At 50.1% G+C, this 19,362-nt stretch overlaps 1 protein-coding gene across 3 annotated transcripts in view; it reads right to left on the bottom strand.

The window, feature by feature from the left end:
- Positions 1-14,200, bottom strand: part of P2RY6 (pyrimidinergic receptor P2Y6) — a 41,141-nt gene extending 26,941 nt beyond the window's left edge. For 2 of the 3 annotated variants that reach the window (XM_072725904.1, XM_026010533.2), the window contains exon 1: positions 14,009-14,200. Coding sequence is in view for 1 of the 3 variants with exons in the window: in XM_026010533.2 (XP_025866318.2) it covers positions 14,009-14,174 (166 nt within the window). In the remaining 2 variants the exon portion in view is untranslated. Of the gene's footprint in view, positions 1-3,994; positions 4,099-14,008 lie in introns of those variants that run through there. The other variant, XM_072725905.1, reaches the window with a different exon arrangement.
- Positions 14,201-19,362: the final 5,162 nt, after the last annotated feature.

Here is a 19,362-nt window from a genome sequence, read left to right as displayed (position 1 = left end):
TGAGAGTTCCAATTTCCCCACTCTCCCCCTAACATTTGCTATTGTCTGCCCCATTATAGCCACCCTAATGGGTATAAAGTGGTATTATATTATGATTTTGTTTTATATTTTCCTAATTACTCCTTTTTCATGTTGTCATTCACATTTTACCATCTTATTTTATGTATTTCTGATCTGAAGCCTGACAACTTTTATGGAACAAGTACCCCATGGAGTAGGAGAGTCCTGGGTTTCAGGGCTAGACTTTCCTGGGTCGGACTCCTCCCTTTGCTTCTATTAGCTGTATGACCTGAATGAGTTATGCGACTCTCCCAGTCTCAGGTTCCTCACTTATTAAACATAAGTTACAGTATTCGCCTTTCATGGTTGTAGTTACTGTACTGTAAAGATACTTCTATAATAAAGCTGTGGTGTAGGCCTGGCACAAAGTAAGTCCTCAGTGAATCTCACTAAGGCTGGGAGACAACAGGGAGGTTTCCGGCTTTGTCAGGAGACCCAGGTTGGGGGCTATTGGATTTATTCCAGCAACTTTTTATAACAGAGGCATTTCTGGCTGCCTCACACATCAGCTTTTCCAAATCTCTGTTTCCCCTTTGTGATATGAGAAATGAGACTGTGCCCCATAATGTCAAATGTTGGCAAATCGAAGTGTTCATCCTTACATCTTATAAATTTTGTCTCTTACATCAACCATCAGAATAGCTGCTGCCTAAAGAAGTATCTCCTCCTTCAGATGAAGAGCTCTCTAGGGTGAGGAGGGGAGTGATTTGAAACTTCCTAAGAACTTACAGTAATGCTATGTGCATTATCTTGTTTACCACTCCATGAGTTGGTCAGATATGCTCTATCACCCCAGTTTACAAGTAGGGAAACTGAAATTCCAAGAAGTTAGATAGCTTGTCTGAGATCACACAGCCAGCAAATGCTGGTGCCTAGATTCAAACCCAGCTGGGGGAATGCCTGGGGGGCTCAGCAGTTGAGCCTCTGCCTTCAGCTTAGGACGTGATCCCGGATTTCTGGGATTGAGTCCCACATCGGGCTCCCTGCATGGAGCCTGCTTCTTCCTCTGCCTGTGTCTCTGCCTCTCTCTCTCTCTCTGTATCTCTCATAAATAAATAAATAAAATCTTAAAAAAAAAAAACCCAGCTGGGATTTCAACATCTGATTTCTTTTTCCTGTACAGAGTATTCCCCCAACCTCTGCTCCTTAATAGGAGATACTCAGGAAACTTTGCTGACCTGAATGGCTGGTTCTCAACCCACCAGCTTGACAGAGACTATGTCATCCCTTTAAGCTGAGATCTGACTCCTAGACACCACAGGTCAGCTCACTCCTGAGGCCACAGAATAGTCCTCACTCTGTCCCAGGTTCCCCAAACAAGTACTGCCCTGGGAGTCAGGATGCCAGGCTCTGCCCCCAACTATAGATTTAACCCACCCAGGTTCCCCAAACAAGTACTGCCCTGGGAGTCAGGATGCCAGGCTCTGCCCCCAACTATAGATTTAACCCACCCAGGCCTCAGCACCTGTCCCAAGTTGGCGAAGTGGAAAGTTGTATCTACTCACTCCTGGGTCTCTGGCATCAGCACAGGTGCCACAGACCTAGCCTAGGCCATCTCCATAGACCTACAGCTGCATCTTGCACGGGCCTGCCCTTTCATGGGAGTTGTTAATGACATGGCCAGCCCTAGTGCTGAGGGAACAGAAGGATATCTCCATTTGCCCAAGCTGTGGCTCTGGCCCTTTACCAGATGTGCCAACAGTCAGAGAGGAAGAGTCAGAGCTGGGCCAGCAGTACCACCTCAGACTGAAATAGAAACCCATTTCAGAGAAAAATGCGGAAATGGCCCCAGGACCAGAGGGGTGGGGTGGAGTGTCATTGGGGAGAACCTTGTAGACACAGCTTCCTGAGAGTCTTGTCTGGCCTCTGCTACAGTGAGCACCAGTCGCCAGACCCTGCCAATTCATCCCTCCTCTGGGGAGGACAAATTCTCCCAGGTCCCACACTTTAACCTCTCTGAACCTCAGCCTCCTCAACTACAAAATGCAGTAACAATAATCTTGGTTGTATTCGTTGGCTCAATCTAAGTGCTTTGGGGCACTCAGCACACAGTAGGTGCTCAATAAATGGCAGCCATTATTATTATCACTTCACCTGCTCTTTCAGCTCAATACTGACCAAGCAATTCATTCGTTCTTTCATTCATTTATTCATCCAGACAACCAGCCAGCACATGCCCGCTAGGTGAGTCACAAGAGTTAAGAATAACGTCTCTAGAGTTAGGCAGGGGTTGAGACTCCAGAAATGCCACTAGTTGGCTGGATAACTCTGGTAAAGCCACTTCCCCTCACTAACGCTTCATTTCCTACTGGTAAAACTGGAATAGTAAGAGTACCTCTGGAGGGTGCTGCATGGTGTTTAGAGTCAATGGGATAATGATATGACAGCAGCCAGCATAGAGTCATGGAAGGAAAAGTGGGTGGCTGGTCAGCCACCACAGAGGAGCCAGGCAAGGTCCCAGCTCTGCAGACCAGGCCATGCTGGGAGCGCCAGGCAGCCAGGCCTCCAGAGACAGCCACAGGATGAGGTGAGGGAGGGCAGGAGGGAAGAAGAGTCACCAGGCTCAGAGATAATTGCTAGGTTTTTGGACCATGGCCTGCCCCCTTTTGGGTAAACTCAGAAACAGTGAGGAAACACACACAAAACAAGATTTTAAGAAATTTAGAGGAGACAAATACCTAGCCAAGCGGGGAGCCTTGGGCAGCGTGGAGTTACCCCACCCAGCCAGGCCAGGGGAACATGTACATGCACACACATTGCACACATGTGCACACACACTCACAAGCTGCACATTCTCACTTGTGCATACATACCCAGGGGCTTGAACATACATCACATCTACCCTCAGAGGCACAGCACTTTAGAGTTTGCAAAGAGCCTTCTCATTTATCATATCATTTGAGGTGGATGGGTGGAGAGACTGTCCGTGAATTGCGAACCTTTTCGGAGCAGGCAAGATAGTTGAATCCCAGGCATCTTCAGGACGCATCCAGGGCCCATCCCAGGGCTGTGCTGCCTCAGTTCCTATCTCCACCCACCCACCCTAACCCCACCCCTGAGGTGTCAGCAGGAGTTGAACAACAGCAGAAACCTCAGGAAAGTTTTAACCCAGCTTCCTTCCCCAGAGTTACTCATTCACCCCACTTCACTCTCCTTCAGCAGTTCACTTGGACTCAAGAACTCACTTTCCCCACCAGTCACAAGGGGTCAGCTCTAGGCTGTCTTGAGATTTAGCTGGGATAGGAGAAGCAAGAGTTTCCCAAGGGCCTTCTCTGTGTACTCCCATCTGGCCACCTAATCCTTCTTAGCCTCTCCCACCATAAGCTCCCAGAGCCCAGCTCCTCCCTGGAGGATCCTCACTAGCATAGAACATCTAACAGTTTTCAAATACTCAGGGGGAGATTGTGTTATCCCCATTTTATAGAGTGAACATTGAGGCCCAGAGAGGGAACTTGTCCTGTGCTACGTAAGACTCCAAACCAGGGGATCCCTGGGTGGCGCAGCGGTTTAGTGCCTGCCTTTGGCCCAGGGCGCGATCCTGGAGACCCAGGATCGAATCCCACGTCGGGCTCCTGGTGCATGGAGCCTGCTTCTCCCTCTGCCTGTGTCTCTGCCTCTCTCTCTCTCTCACTGTGTGCCTATCATAAATAAGTAAAATAAAAATAAAAAAAAAAAAGACTCCAAACCAGACCTATGATGTGGCTCCCAATTTTGTCTCTACTATTCCACCCCTCCACTGACGCCCTGCTCAGTCCCTATGTCCCCATCTCCTCTGCCCTGTGCAGCTGCAGGCTCTAGGTGCAACCAAGACAAGGAAAGGAGGAGGACCCCCAAGTCTTCTCCCACCCCACTCCAGCCTGTGATGACCCACAGTGGACTGTGCACAAGGCCTTGAGAGGAGGTAGGGGCTCAGGTACTGACACAGAACACTCACCCAGGGGTTAGTGAGCTCCACGTTGGTCCATGAAGTGCTGGAGCAAATTCTGACTCCCAGACCAATCCCTCTAGCTAGTCAGTTCCTATGCCACGAATTGTCACGTGCGTGTTTCACAGAAGTTGCAGGAGGTAGCAAGAAATCAAGAAATCAAGGAGGGGAAGTAACTTCCTACAGCACAAAGCTGGCAAGAGGCAGGGCTGGGGCTCAAATCCCAAGAACATTTGAGCTCATTCAACTACTACCCAGTTGTGAGCAGTCACTTCATCCTCTAGGTGTGCTGACCTGCGGAGTGGGTATCACTCACTTAGCCTGAGGGCTGTTGGGATGAACACCTGAGACAGAGCATTTAAGGACCGGGCTTGGCATAGGGAGGCACCCGTCAGGAACCATTTTCTCCCCCTCCTTTCCACCCCACCTCTCAGCCCTGTCCTGGCCTTTCTCAGAAAGATCTGGAGAGAGTCCTGGCCCTGCTTCTTGATGCCACCAGGAGCAATGGACCTGGTTTTCTTAACAGTACTTGGAAGATCCATTAAAAGAAGCTGAGACCCTGAAGTTAAAAGCTCTGGTGTCTACAGCTCTGATTCCAGCTCTGACCTGCTCCCGCTAAGGGCCAAGGATGACTCCTCAGATTGAGGGTGATTTGGGGGGAAAACTGAGCCTAGGCCACCATTCTCTTCAACAGCTCTAATCCATCTTTGAGCTTGGGCTTGATGAGTGGCTGTGATAGCTCCTCCCCCTCCCTAAGATTGGTCCTCTTTCTTTCTTTCTTTCTTTCTTTCTTTCTTTCTTTCTTTCTTTCTTTCTTCTTTCTTTCTTTCTTTCTTTCTTTCTTTCTTTCTTTTTTTTTCTTTCTTTCTTTCTTTCTTTCTTTTTCTTTCTTTCAGATTTTATTTATTTATTCATGAGAGACACAGAGAGAGAGAGGCAGAGGAAGAAGCAGGCTCCATGCAGGGAGCCCGATGTGGGACTTGACCCCGGGTCTCCAGGATCACGCCCTGGGCCGAAGGCAGGTGCCCAACCGCTGAGCCACCCAGGCGCGTCCCTCTTTCTTTCTTTCTTTCTTTCTTTCTTTCTTTCTTTCTTTCTTTCTTCTTTCTTTCTTTCTTTCTTTCTTTCTTCTTTTTTCTTCTTTCTTTCTTTCTTTCTTTCTTTCTCTTTCTTTCTTTCTTCTTTCTTTCTTTCTTTCTTTCTTTCTTTCTCTTTCTTCCTTTCTTTTCTTTCTTTCTTCTTTCTTTTCTTTTTCTTTCTTTCTTTCTTTCTTTCTTTCTTTCTTTCTTTCTTTCTTTCTTTCGTTTTTTACAAGTACTTATTGGGCACCTACTCTGTGCAGGTAATGTCCAAGGCACTTGAGAACACAAAACAAAGCTCTTGCCCTTGTATTACTTATATTCTAGCAAAGAGACTAGTATATTTTAGTTAACAAGTTCAGTAAATACATAGCAGGTCAGGTAGTATGCTATAGAGGAACATAAGGAAGGGTAAAGGGCAAAGAACCATGTGGTTGCAATCTCAGCCAAGCTGGACAGGCACCATCTGGAGTTGCCGGGTCCTCTTCTCACATCACCACCCCTTGCCCAGTCCAGAGGAGACCCCAAACCCCAAGTCCCCATTCTGTGCCAGGCCCTGCCTCAGGGGATCTTAAAAGCAGGCCAGGGCTCTGGGGCACAGTCCTTAGCTCAGGGCCACCAGGTCTCTGGCATGGAGCATCTACTCACAACCATGGGGAAGCCTTCTGAAGGCTCCAAATTTTCCACTCAAGTCTAGTATCCCATTGTTGAGAGGGCATGAGGCCCAGAGATATGAAGGCACTAGCCTGGATCACACAACAAGGTGAAGGTATCCTTGTTCTCTCTCCTGCCTTCTCCTCTGGCATGTCCACAAGGGTGGACTCAGGGCTGAGCCTCACGGCAGAGCGCCGACTTATGAGGGGCTGTCCATGCCCTCAGCCAACTCCTGGTAAAGGAGTATGAGGTGGTCCTCCACTGGGCCCACCTGGTAGTCGCAGCCTGCCCCATCCTCCCAGCTTGAACAGGCCACAATCTTGTTCTCCAAGCCCCGTGAGGCTGAAACCACTTCTCCCCAGTGCAAGCTGAGGAGACTAGGGTTTTGGTTAACTCTCCCTCATCCTGCTGTGGGACTTCAGGCAGGTCCCAGCTCTTTGTGGGCCTCGGTTTCTTAAGCTGTCAAATGGAGGAAATGAAGGCACCTATATCTCGGGGCTGTCATAATGAACAAGCAAGACCCTGTCAAGAAGGCAGTTGGGCAGCCCCGGTGGCACAGCGGTTTAGCGCCGCCTTCAGCGCAGGGTGTGATCCTGGAGACCTGGGTTCAAGCCCCACGTTGGGCTCTCTGCATGGAGCCTGCTTCTCCCTCTGCCTATGTCTCTGCCTCTCTCTCTCCCTGTGTCTTTCATGAATAAATAAATAAAATCTTAAAAAAAAAAAAAAAAGAGGGCAGTTTGCAAACTTTTAGGTGCTATCCATGTGACAGGGGATGTTATATCCTTACCATCCTTGCTTGTTTGAAAAATAGCCCCCTCATGCTTGTGGGACCCTGAGGCAGCCCCCAGAGCAGGCCCTTGGTGCTTGATGGGAACTAAGTGGAAATTCAGAAAAAATAAAACCACCTCTGTTCCCAACCAGCAGGCCAACAGCTGACAGGAAAAGCCTCTCCTGTGTCCTTGTGGTAAGAAGATGAGGAGGGAGACATGGAAAGGGACAAGGCTAGGAGGTCCAGGAAAACGAATTCTGGGAGGAGAAGGTGAAGGCTTGAGGTAGTTAGAAGGGTCACCCATCCCCTACCTCAGGTTCCCCGGGGGCTGGAAGAGGATGTAACTAGATGAACGTCAGGTACACGCATGTCTGCAAGGGAGAGGTGTCAGCCATGTGTGGGTCTGACCTGAAAGATGTACATGTACTCACAGGGGTGCACGTGCATCTGTGTGTATGTGACACATGTGTGTGTCCACATGAGCAGCCCTGGAGTGTGTACGTTTGTTCCATGCATGTTTGCCTATGCCTGTGTCTCTGCATGTGATGCACATATGTGCCCACTCCTGTGAACTTCCAGTTCATAGGCTTCATTTTCCCAGGCTTGACAATCTTTGCCACAATCCCAGGCAGGCCCAGATACCACAGGAGATTTGTGGGGTTCCTGGTCACTGCAGGCTCTCGATTTTCCCCCAGGAACAAAAGCAGTTACACAAGAGGAGGAGGAAGGCTTAGAGGATTAACTCAGGCTCAGGCCCTCCCAGCTTAGCTCTGGGTGTAGGCTCTTCATGTTGGGTGTGTGCCCAAGACCAAAGCCCCAGCTCTTGGGTCCTCGGACCCTCTGCTGCATGTGGGCACTGACCTCTCCACAGTCACCCTCCTGCCCTCAACCACTAACAGGAACCCCTCAGTCTCTGTACAATAGCCAAGCTCTTTACATTTTACATCCCCCTCCCCACCATGTCCTCATTGTAAGGTGTTGGCCACAAACTGGCCAAGCTGACCTTAGAACCCTGCCTCCAGGGTCCCCTCCCCAGGCAGCCACTACCAGCCAGGTCTCAAGGTCCCCCTTCCTCAGCCTGGGCTGGGCTCACAGTACAGCTGTGGCTACTCCCCTGGGTAAGTCTCCCGTCTTCCTGAATCTGGGTTTCTCCAGCTGTCAGATAAAGCCATTTCTGCCCACATGAGTCAACCACAGAGAAGGCCTGTGATGAGCCACTGGCCAGCAGGAGCAGTGTCCTGCACATCCCAGGCACCCAAGGCTACTGCTCACTGGCTCCTTGCTGCTCCCCGGAGCCAAGAGGAATCCTCAGTTCTCTGAAACAGGAGATCACCTGGCCCCAGGCTAAGGGGGTAGACCTGGTCCCTCTGGGGTCACCAAGGGACCTGACTCCTACTTGAGGCTTGTAGGCAGCATGCCTGGTGGTCTCCTCAGACAGGGGGAAGCTAGACCCTCTTGCTGCACCTCAGCTTTCCTTCTCTGCAACCTGGGCACCTCATTCTATCCAGAGCCTGGGGTCTGCTGTTTCCCATGATAGGGAAGTACAGAGGAGCCACAGAGAACTGGCAGAGGAGGAAGGAGCATGTGCCAGTGAGTGCAGTCCCTCATTGTTACACACCCGCACACCCAGGCCCTACACATCCCCATATAACCCACACAGGTCCACACACATGCATATGCCCAGGCACCTGCCACGCTCTGGGGCACACCATCCCCATCATGCACACATGCACCCACATAAATGTGCACTTACATACAGCCTTGCATAGGGCTACTGATCAGCTCCACAGCCAGTTTCATACAAAGATCTTTCAGAACCAGGAAAGAGGCAGAGGGGGAAGAGCTGAGTCCTTGGATGCCCAGGCCCTTCTTTGGCTTCCTCCCAGAGAGACCAAGGGGTCCCCAAGGAGACACACGATGGTTTGTCTGGCCCATCCCCTTCAGCCATCCCACACAAGCCCTGCCTAGAATGCTCAGAGGAGCAAGCAAAGGTCCTCTCAGGAGTGTGGTCCTCAACCTGCCCAGCCCTGTTTGTCACCAGCCTGTGTGTTACCAGCTCAAGAGGCCTTAGACAGACTAATCACTCTAAATATGGGAGCTTAAAGGGGAAAATGTGGGAAAGAGGAGTTCTAACGGGGACAGGACCATTCCTAGGTAGAGAGAGCCCAATCACCTCCCTGGAGCCCCCACTTCACTAGATTTTTGAGTCATTCATCATTCAATCTATATTTATTGAGATCTTCTGAGTGTCAGTGACCTAGTGGTGAAGAAGAGCATCTCAGACTTGGAGTCTAGCTTCCTCAGAACTTCAGGATGGTGTGGGTTGGTACCAGTCCCAGGCTCCTCCACTGCGCTCTGGGTCTTCTCCATGGTTTCCAGCCATAGCCTGACCCAAGTCCTCATGGCACAGACTGAAGTGTGAACTTTACTCAGGAGCATTGGCATCATCTGAGAGTGTGTTAGAAATGCACCCTAAGGCCCGACCTTAACCTACTGAATCAGATCCTAAGAGATCCAGGCATACATTGACATTTGAGAAACGCTGATATAGAACATTCTATACAGATCCAGTCCCTCTTCCTGATGGCCTTTCCAAGATGGCAAAGGCCAATTCGGGTAACAACTGTACAGGCAAACACACAATGCTTATAACATCTCGTTCGATCCTCATACACCCCTATAAGGTACACACCATTACCATCCCTGTATTACAGATGGGGAATTGAGGGACTGAGTGGTTGGGTAACTTGCTCAAAATTCATATAGCTAGTAGTAGTAGAGCCAGGATTTGAACACAATGCTTTGGATTGTGAATCCACTACACCAGCGTCTCCATGTCTGGGTAAGAGTCAGTGTGGTAAGATAGGCAATAAACAAAAAAGTGAAAACCTCAAGGAGCCAGTGGACCTCTTCCTAAGAATCTAGGAAATATCAGATTTTACTTATGATTTGTTTTAGAATTTACAACTCTGTCCTTACAGGGCTAGAGACAGCACAGAAAATAGCCACTTGGGCCAAATGATCCTATTAGAGGCAGGGCAGAAAAAATGGTAGAGAAATCTAGACGAAGATGGTGGCTGAGCTTCCTGGAAGCCAAAATAAAAAGGGAGGGAAGAATGGGGCTGGCAATGGGAGGCTGTGAGGATTCCTGAGCTGAGCCAAAGTCACAGGGCTGGAGACAAGGGGACCATTGGAGAGATATTTGGGAGACAGGTGCAGTGGGGCTAGATCACCAAATGGAGGAAGAAGCCCAAAATGTATCCGGCACCTTTGCTCCTGCTACGGTGGCTGGAGGACAGAGAGCACACAGATAAGGACTGGGCACAGTACCTCACACAGTAGGCGCTGGTATAAGTATGCTATCTGTCCCCTCTTCATTCATGCTAATACTGCCCAGATGTGGGCCACTCTCGTCCTCACCCTGCTTCACACAGCCTGGCCTCTGCTCTTCCCAGCCTCTGGGAGGCTCCTGCTCCCCACCCAGCCTCCAGAACTGCTGCACCGGAAACTACAGTTCCTTCCTTCAATCATCAGCTTGGGGGTGGAGGGGTGGTCATGGGGAAATAATCACAGAGAGCATTGTGAATCAGCAGGCTCAGGGCTGGGCTGGAAGTGGAAATGCTCTAGGACAAGGGGTGACACGCGGGGAGTCCCCCCACCCCACCCAGTCTCATAACTCTCAGCCAATCCCGGGTTCTTCCAAAGGACCAGCCCCCCAGTTCTTTGAGTTCTGAGACCAGTTTCTCACATGTGTGCTGAGGCTGAGCATGGAGGAGAGAAGAGAGATCACAGTCATGGTGCCTTGTGCTGTATTTTCATAACTCTTCATCTGATCATTCATTTATTCATTCTCTCCCCACCCATTCGGCTACCGTTTATAGTCTGGCCCAGGGATTCCCGGGAGGCCACAATGGTGCTGCTGTCGTCAGTGGTAGCAGAGAGGTCAGGGAGTTTTAGTCCTGTGGGCCAGTTTGCCAAGTCTGCCAGAGGACCAAAGTGAGTTCTGGAGAGGGCAAGTGACTTGTGCAAAGTCATACCACTGACACTAGCACTGGCCTTCAGCCCTCCAATCCCCAGCCCATGCTGAGTTCGAACACAGCTGTGCATTAAGGGTGCTGATGATGGGAACACCAAAAGAGTCTTCTCTATAACCTAAGCTACTTAGAGAGTCTCAGACATAGTGAGGTTTGCCTTTGGGATCTCCTCAGTCCCATTTCTTTTCCTCTCCCTTCATCCTCTTTGTGGCTCCTCCAGGAACCCAGCGATCCCACAATTCCCTCCTACCAAGGGGAATGATGACAACCTCTGATCCAAAGCACTCTCTCTCCTGGGCCACCCCCTTCCCTGAAAGCTGTGAGTTCCTAGTACCTCCATTGTTCTGTTGAGGAAGGGCCTCGGGGTTCACTGTCACTCGTCCCAGGGAGCACGTGGCCATTTTACCAGGGACCTTCCCTTACCCCAGAGGAGCAGCTCCAATGTTTGTGGTTAGCTATAGAGGGAGATTTCCTGGGGCTTCTCAAACAATTCTGCAGAAGTGACCACTGGTACATTTTCTCTGGTAGTTTATAAGCTTTCAAATGTCAGGCTGCCAGAGCCAGGGTCAGAATCCTTGAACATTTAAGTTCGAATCAGGGAGTGTTACAGCTGGGGCACAGGAAGTTAGAACATAGATTATAGACTTTAAGAATATGTGAGTTGAGGGACTCCTGGGTGGCTGAGTGGTTGAGCATCTGCCTTCGGCTCAGGACATAGTCCCGAGGTCCTGGGATCGAGTCCCACTTTGGGCTCCCTGCAGGGAGCGTGCTTCTCCCCCGCCTATGTCTCTGTCTCTGTCTCTGTCTCTGTCTCTGTCTCTGTCTCTCTCTGCTTCTCGTGAATAAATAAATAAAATCTTAAAAAAAAAAAGGAATGTGTTATTTGGGATTATAGATTCTTGGGGCAAGGGCTATAGAATCACGAATGATTATAGCTGGAATTGTGGATTAAAAGAAGTCTGACAGCTGAGAATAGACAGCTGGCCTTGCCCCCCAGCCAGTCAGGGCCGGGCCAGGTCTCCTGCTACCCAGCAAGGTTCTGTCCTCCAGGCCTCCTGGAGCAGCACACAGGGTCACTGCGGCCCGAGCACTCTCTGCTTGGGGATAGTGAGGACACTGGTCTGCGTCTGCTCTGTCCCGAGCCTCACTGCCAGCCCATCACAGCACCCCGCCACCACAGTGGATATATTTAGGTGCCCTCCCAAATATGTTTCCACAGCTCCCAACACTGCCTTCTATGTCCCTTCCTCCTCTGAGGCCTCCAGGCACCTTCTCTAAACTGCCCCAATGAAGTCATCAGGAACAAGGGCTCTTGCTCCACCAATGCAAACATTCCCCTCCCCAAAACAGAGCCCCGCTTTAGGGGTCTCCTGGGTCAGCTCACCATGGAGCTCAGGCCCATCTGCTCTAACGCTGACCTCACTGCCTCCCCCAAGCCCCCAGGGCCTGCCTGGGGCCAGGAACCAAACATCCCTGATCTTGCCCTTCTTGACTTTCCTCATTCCAGGCAAAGGGTACCCTTGCCCCTGCCAGTCCCCAAACACACACACACACACACACACACACACACACACACACACAAGGCCAGCATTTTACTGTTCCTCTAGCGTCTGTCAGGAGAGAGGCGCCACCATCCAAGACCCGTGGCCACCCCTGCACTTTACCCCAGCCTCCCTCCCACACTCCACCCCAGGCCTTGCCAGAAACTTGGCATCCTCCCCTTTCAGACTGTATCTTCCCAGGAAAACAGAGTCACTGAGAATAAACCGTGATGGAGATTGGGGACAGGAATGGATCTCCTAGACACACTTAAATGGAAGGCTCTCAGATTCCCACCTGCCCAGCTCTGAGAAATCGTTGTTCCTGTGGGAATCAAGGTTCCTGAGGCAGGCAGGGACCCCTTTTATGTAGGGGCTCCATCACAGCCATCATAGTTTTATCAGCAGCACTTAGTTTTATCACCAACAATTAAGGGATTTTATGTACTGGAGATTGTGCCAGAATTTTATATCCTTATATCCCCTGACCCTATGAGGCAAATATATTAATGTCTCCATTCCATAAAGGAAGAAACTAAGGTCCAGAGAGGTTTTGACCTAAGTCCTACATGTAGAGAGTGCCAGAGCTGGGATTTAACCAAGCCTGGATAACACAACCACCTCAATAGTCCCAACTGGTAGCCTGCTATGAGAACCCCCTTCCCTGTGGTCCCCAGGGGGCCTGCAGACTCTTCCAGCCCAGCCAGTGGAGAAAATGTCAGAATCTCACTAATGGTCAGGGCTCTTCCCCAGGAGCTCATCTCTCCTGCTGCTGGACTCCAACAGACCCCACTATAGTCCCCTCCGAGGGGACTATACCCCCACATCACTGTGACCCCTTCCTTCACATTCAGTACCCACAGTGACACATGACTCCAGTTGCCCACAACACCACAGTGCTGCACACATACAACCACACCAACCACATTGCCACACTCCCCCAGGATGTGTTAAGTCCTGCCATCGCAGTTTGGAGGACAGACAAGGGATTCCTACTCTACAGGTGCCAGAGGACTCCCACCATAGGATAAACCCTGCTGAGCCTTGAGTCAATTCAGTTATCAGTACAATATTTTTACATTAAAACAAATGCAGAGGGCAGCCTGGGTGGCTCAGTGGTTTAGCGGTGCCTTCAGCCCAGGGCCTGATCCTGCAGACCCGAGATCGAGTGTGCATCGGGCTCCCTGCATGGAGCCTGCTTCTCTCTCTGCCTGTGTCTCTACCTCTCTCTCTCTCTCTGTGTGTCTCTCATGAATAAATAAATAAAATATTTTAAAAAAGGAAATAAAACAAATGCAGAAATATTACAGAGAGGAATGCAAAATCCACATGAATTCTAAAGATTAAAAAAATTAGACTTCAAAAAAGCTCTGTGTGTGTGTGTGTGAGCATGGGACTGTTTATACTTCCTCCACCCAGATCCGGGGTGAACTTTCATTCTTCCAAGCCTATAGGGGTGCTGGGTAGAAAAGTAAGAACCACCCTAGGGTCATGGAAAATAGTCTGTGGGTGGAAACGGCAACACAGACGCTTCTCACCTTCCATCACCACACAGGGCCACGGATGTGGCACGCGCAGGTTATACATCTCAAAACAGGCACAACACACACTTACGCACCCTTGTGCTGTGGCTCCTGCCACACAGTGTGCACACACTACGGGCAACACGGAACCCCTGGGTTACTCTGGCACAGTCACCCAGAGCTGTAGATAGGTACCACACACACCTCTTGCGTGCGGCCACACCCCACAATCCATTGGTTACACTATACACAGCCCCCCTCAGACTAATGCATACAGCTTAGCACACACACATTGCCCATATTTCATACTAACGTCTTGCACACCGTCAACATCACACACACACACTCAGCCCTGGGAACCCACCCCCCTTCACCGCGCCCCGGCCTCCTCCTGCGCCTGGATCCCGCGCCCCGCACAGCCCTTACCTGGGCCACGCAGCCCCCGGCAGCCCCAGGCGGGGAACGTCGCTCGCTCCGGCGCTGAGAGGAGAACCCGCAACCCTGTCGCTCCGGCGTGAGGAGGCGAACCCGCAAACCGAGCGGCAGCGTCGGCGGCCCGGGCTCCTGCCGGCGCGCCCCCCGCCTCCCGCATGCCTCCAGCCGGAGCGCGAGCGGGGGCGGGGCGGGGCGGGGCGGGGCGGGCAGGGGCGCACCCCCTGGAGTCCCGCCCAGCCTGGACCGGCGGGTCGCCGCCCCTTGGGGCCCGGGGAGTGCGGATAAGAGTCTGGAAGAGGCCGCAGGCGGCGGGGGCGGCGCTCTGGCTGAAGGATCGGGACTCCTGGACTCCAGTCTAGGTCCCGGCACCCCTACCCTTCCCTGGCCTCAGTTTCCCTCTTTGTACAGGAGACAGTGGGAAGTGGTGATTCCTGAGGTCTTCTGGGCTCTGACATTCTACAGTTCTGAGCGGTGGCAGAGAGGGAGGAATAAGAAGTGTTACTTCTTGAGTACCTATTATGTGCCAGGCACCGTGCTAGGTATTTTAATACATTACCTCATTTAATCACCTCAGCAATTCCAGAGACGTTCTTCTTTTTTTTTTTTTAATGGAATTTATTTATTTTTTTATTTATTATTATTTTTTTATTCATGAGAGAGAGAGGGGGACACAGGCAGAGGGAGAAGCAGGCTCCATGCCGGGAGCCCGATGCGGGACTCGATCCTGGGACTCCAGGATTGCGCCCTGGGCCAAAGGCAGACGCTAAATCGCTGAGCCACCCAGGGATCACCTCCAGAGACGTTCTTAATCCCATTTCCCAGGCAGAGAAACTGAAGCACAGACCTGGTGCCCAAGGTCACCCAGCTGGTAAATGGCAGATCTGATATTTGAACCCAGGCAGTCTGGCTCTAGAGCCCAAATACCTCTAGAGCCTGGGGTAGTGGCACTTTCCACACCATAGACTGCTTCCTGATCCTCCTAACAATCCTAGGAGACCCATTTTACAGATGTGGTTCAGCTGGTGGGACATCACGCTAAAGATGGGAGTCGGAGTGGTGGTGGGGATGGTGAGTGCAGGATAGTGTAACGGGACAGCACTTGGCACATAGGTGGTGCTTATCAATGTCAACACTCCTATCACTCCTCTTCCCTCTCTTCCTTTATCTCCTGAGATCTAGGGGACTGCGGCCTCCACTTCCTGCATCCCTGAAACCTTCCCGACCTATAGCCATCAGACAAGCCAGCCCCTCCTCTTGGTGACCACTGCAGCTTTTGTTCAATAATTATTGAGTTCCTACTGATGTGTCAGGTTCTGTAGTAGGCACTGGAAAGGCACATGAGCTAGACAGTCCAGATAGGGTTGGCCTCATGGAGTTTATAATCTGGTGGGGAACACAGACATTAAATAGTCACACAAGTTAATACAGAATTACACATTTGATGAGTGCTAACTAGGAAAAGTGAAGGGCTGTATGAAATATTATAATGAGGGGCAGGAGAGGCATCTAGTTTAAGTCAGGAGATTTGGGGAGACTTCCCAGAGGAAGTACTATTTAAGCTGAGACCAAAGTGAGAAGTCGGCCTTAGCCAGTTGACGGTGAGGGGAAGAGAATCCCTGGCAGAGGAAACTGCACAGAGAGCTTAAAGAAGGAAAGGGCTTCTCTGTTTCAGGGAAATGAAGTACAGCTAGAGTTGGGGGTACCCCCACAAGCGGGGAGGCCTGGTGGGAGGTGGGTTGTAAGAGCCATCCCAGCTGGGCCTTGTGGCAATGGTCAGGAATTTGGCCTTTGTCTGAAGGGCTGTGGGAGTCACCCAAGTGTTTAGAGCAGCAGAGTGACATAATCCAATTTCACTTGAATAGATTTCTCCAGCTGCGGGATGGAGAACGAGGAACGGGTGGGAGGGGCAAGGTGGCAGCAGGAGCCCAGCTAGGAGGCCCGGCCATAGTCTGAATAGAGATGATGGTGGCTGGGCCACGAGGGAGTGGGGGATAGAGCTCTGAGGACAGACCCAGGGGTGTTTAGTGTCAGGGGTTCTCTCAGATCTTGAGGCAAGGCCTTGTCTGGTTTATCCTTTTGTAGGGAGATGGTGTTTGCCTGTGACTCAAGGGACTTGCACCCCTAGAAACCCTTATCTAGGAAAGCTCTCCTCTGCCTTCACAATGGCCCTTCCCAACTCCCCCTCTCCATAAATCCTAACTCACTGATCTCCCCATCTTAGCTGCTGACTCCACCCTCTACCTGACTCACCAAGAAAATTCACTCACAAATGTTCACTGGCTTTTTCTTGTGTCAGACAGACCTTAGGACTGACCCCAGGCTTTCTGGAGGGGGCTCACTTAAATTTTTGCCCCCAACTTCTCACATTCCCCTACCCAAGAAGTGGTTCTTCCTTCATCTGTGGTGAAGGCCCCAGCCAGTGCCCAGAGCTGTTCTTGTGTTTCTGCAGCCAGTTCCCCACACCCCATGCACTCTCTCCTGGGCTCCTTTCCCCCCAACCTCTGAACACGCTCCAGCATCTCCCCCAGTCCTGCCTTGGGGCAGCACCCTCTGGGTACCATCCCCTCTCTTCCCTTCATTGTCAGGAAGTTGCCACCTCTGCCGTCCTTTCCCATTTACTTAGTCTCTGCCCCTACAACACCCCTAGAACAGCCCCTCGAAAAACTCAGGAACCTCTGTGTCTCTAAAGGAGTGTGACTCCATGGATACTGTCAAGAACTCTAGGTGTGGCCCCCACAAGACCCCTCCTGGTTCTCCTTCTGCTTCCTAGATCCCCCCAGGGCTCTGTCTCACCCTCTTCTCTGTTCATTCTGCCCATTCTTCCTGGGGGAGGGCTCCTTAAATTACCCCTGAGTGCTGGATACTCAGTCCCCACCTCCCACCCAGCCTATCTTCTGCATCCCAGACCCATTACTCCCTGGACAATAATACTTTCTCTATAATACTTTCCCCTGGGACACCTGGGTGGCTCAGTGATTGAGCATCTGCCTTTGGCTCAGGTTGTGATCCTGGGGTCCTAGGATCAAGTCCTGCATCAGGCTTCCTGCAGGGAACCTGCTTCTCCCTCTACCTATGTCTCTGTCTCTCTCTCTGTGTCTCTCATGAATAAATAAATAAATAAATAAATAAATAAATAAATAAATAAAATACTTTCTCTCATATCCTCATCTCTATGATATCATTAGCCCCTGTCATCTCATCCCAATGCCCACAGCATTCAGAAACCAGCCCCTCCTTTTAGCTCCCTTTGTAGCTTGTGTTCAACAAACATTTACTGCATTCTTGCTGAGGGCCAGGATTAAGGAAGGATTTCTTAAAGAAAAACAATGAAAAAGAAAAAAATCATGTGGGAAAAAAACGGGTGAACTCAAGTCTAATGAAAATTTTAAAGTTTAGTTAATCCGAACACACACATACACATACATGCCCACACACCAGTGAAAAGACAGACCACAGGCTGAGAGAAGATAATTGCAACACGTATAACAGATGAAGGGTTATTATTTGGCATATATAAATAACTCCTACATATCAATAAGAAAAAGCTAAACAGGGCAGCCCCGGTGGCGCAGCAGTTTAGCACCGCCTGCAGCCTGAGGTGTGATCCTGGAGACCCGGAAGCACTTCGGGCTTCCTGCATGGAGCCTGCTTCTCCCTCTGCCTGTGTCTCTGCCTCTCTCTCGTTCTCTCTGAATGAATAAATAAACAAATCTTAAAAAAAAAAAAAAAAAAAAAGCTAAACAACCTAGTAGAAAAATGAGCACAACACACAAACAGGCATTTTTTTAAAGAGTGAAAATAAGTCAATCGGAGAAGGACAAACATTATATGGTCTCATTCATTTGGGGAATATAAATAATAGTGAAGGGGAGTAGAAGGGAAGGGAGAAGAAATGGGTAGGAAATATCAGAAAGGGAGACAGAACATGAAAGACTCCTAACTCTGGGAAATAACTAAGGGTGGTGGAAGGGGAGGAGGGCAGGGGGTGGGAGTGACTGGGTGGCAGGCACTGAGGGGGGCACTTGACTGGATGAGCACTGGGTGTTATTCTGTATGTTGGCAAATTGAACACCAACAAAAAATAAATTTATTATAAAAAAAATAAAAATAAAATAAAAAAGATTTATTTATGATAGACACAGAGAGAGAGAGAGGCAGAGACACAGGCAGAGGGAGAAGCAGGCTCCATGCCGGGACCCCGATGCGGGACTTGATCCCGGGACTCCAGGATCACACCCTGGGCCAAAGGCAGGAGCCAAACTGCTGAGCCACGCAGGGATCCCATAAACAGGCATTTTAAAGAGAAAGCAGGTATGGCTAATACAGGAGAATAGGTTCAACCTATCACCCAGGGAAATTTCAATTAAAACCACTATTGAAATGTCATTTCACACACACCGGATTAGCAAAAATGGAAGAGTTTGAGAATACCTACTTTGCTAGGAGCATGGAGACAGGAACTTCTCTGTGTTGCTAGTAAGACTAGAATGAACACAACTAAGACCAAGGAAATTTGTCAGTCTCTATTAGTTGAAGAGGCACATGGTCTCAGACTGAGCCATGCCACTCAATGCATATAACCAGGAGAAACCTGCAGATGTATAAGAACATGCATCACAGCATTGCGTCTAAAGCAAAACATCGGAAACAATCTAAATACCCATTAATAGGAGAATGGAAGGATACCGTTCTATTCAGGTATCCCTCGCTATGGGAACTCTCACCCTTTCAGTGTTCGTTATAATGGCTCACAAAAATTTTACTTGTAGGAAACCCAACATAATGAAGCCAGAGGTGCTCACCAGTGTGAATCTGGGTGGGTGAGCAGATGTGGAGGGGGCTGTGGTCCCAACTCAGCTGTTCTCTCCAGAGGATAGGATCGTGCCCCATGCTCAAGTCGCTTAAACGTATTTGGTACATTATTGTCATCTTCTTCCTCTCATTAAGTGAAAATGTCTTCTAAGGAAGCGGGAAAGCCTGAGAAGAAAGTAGGTAAGCCCCAGAGGCTTAGAGAAGCCCATATATTGGAAGCAAATGTGGAAGTAATAAAGCTCATTGAGAGGCCTGGCCAGGCTCGTGACCTCCTTCATCACACACAGGAACTGTTGTATGTGTGAGAAAACAGGAAAAAAAGCTCATTCGGCATTAGATAATGGAGCAATCAGTGTTGTAAATGCTTTAGAGCTTTCCTCAATGATGGAAATATCCTATATCTGTCATCCACGATGGTTGCCTTTAGTCCCATGTGGCTATTGAGCGCTTGAAATGCGTCTAGTGCAACTGAGGACTTGAATTTAAATGTAAATAGTCTCGTGTGGAGTAGACACCATACTGGACAGCATAGC

This window comes from Vulpes vulpes, chromosome 11 (assembly GCF_048418805.1).
Source record: "Vulpes vulpes isolate BD-2025 chromosome 11, VulVul3, whole genome shotgun sequence".
NCBI classification, from domain to species: Eukaryota; Metazoa; Chordata; class Mammalia; order Carnivora; family Canidae; genus Vulpes; species Vulpes vulpes.
This window is presented reverse-complemented; position numbering and strand designations above follow the sequence as displayed.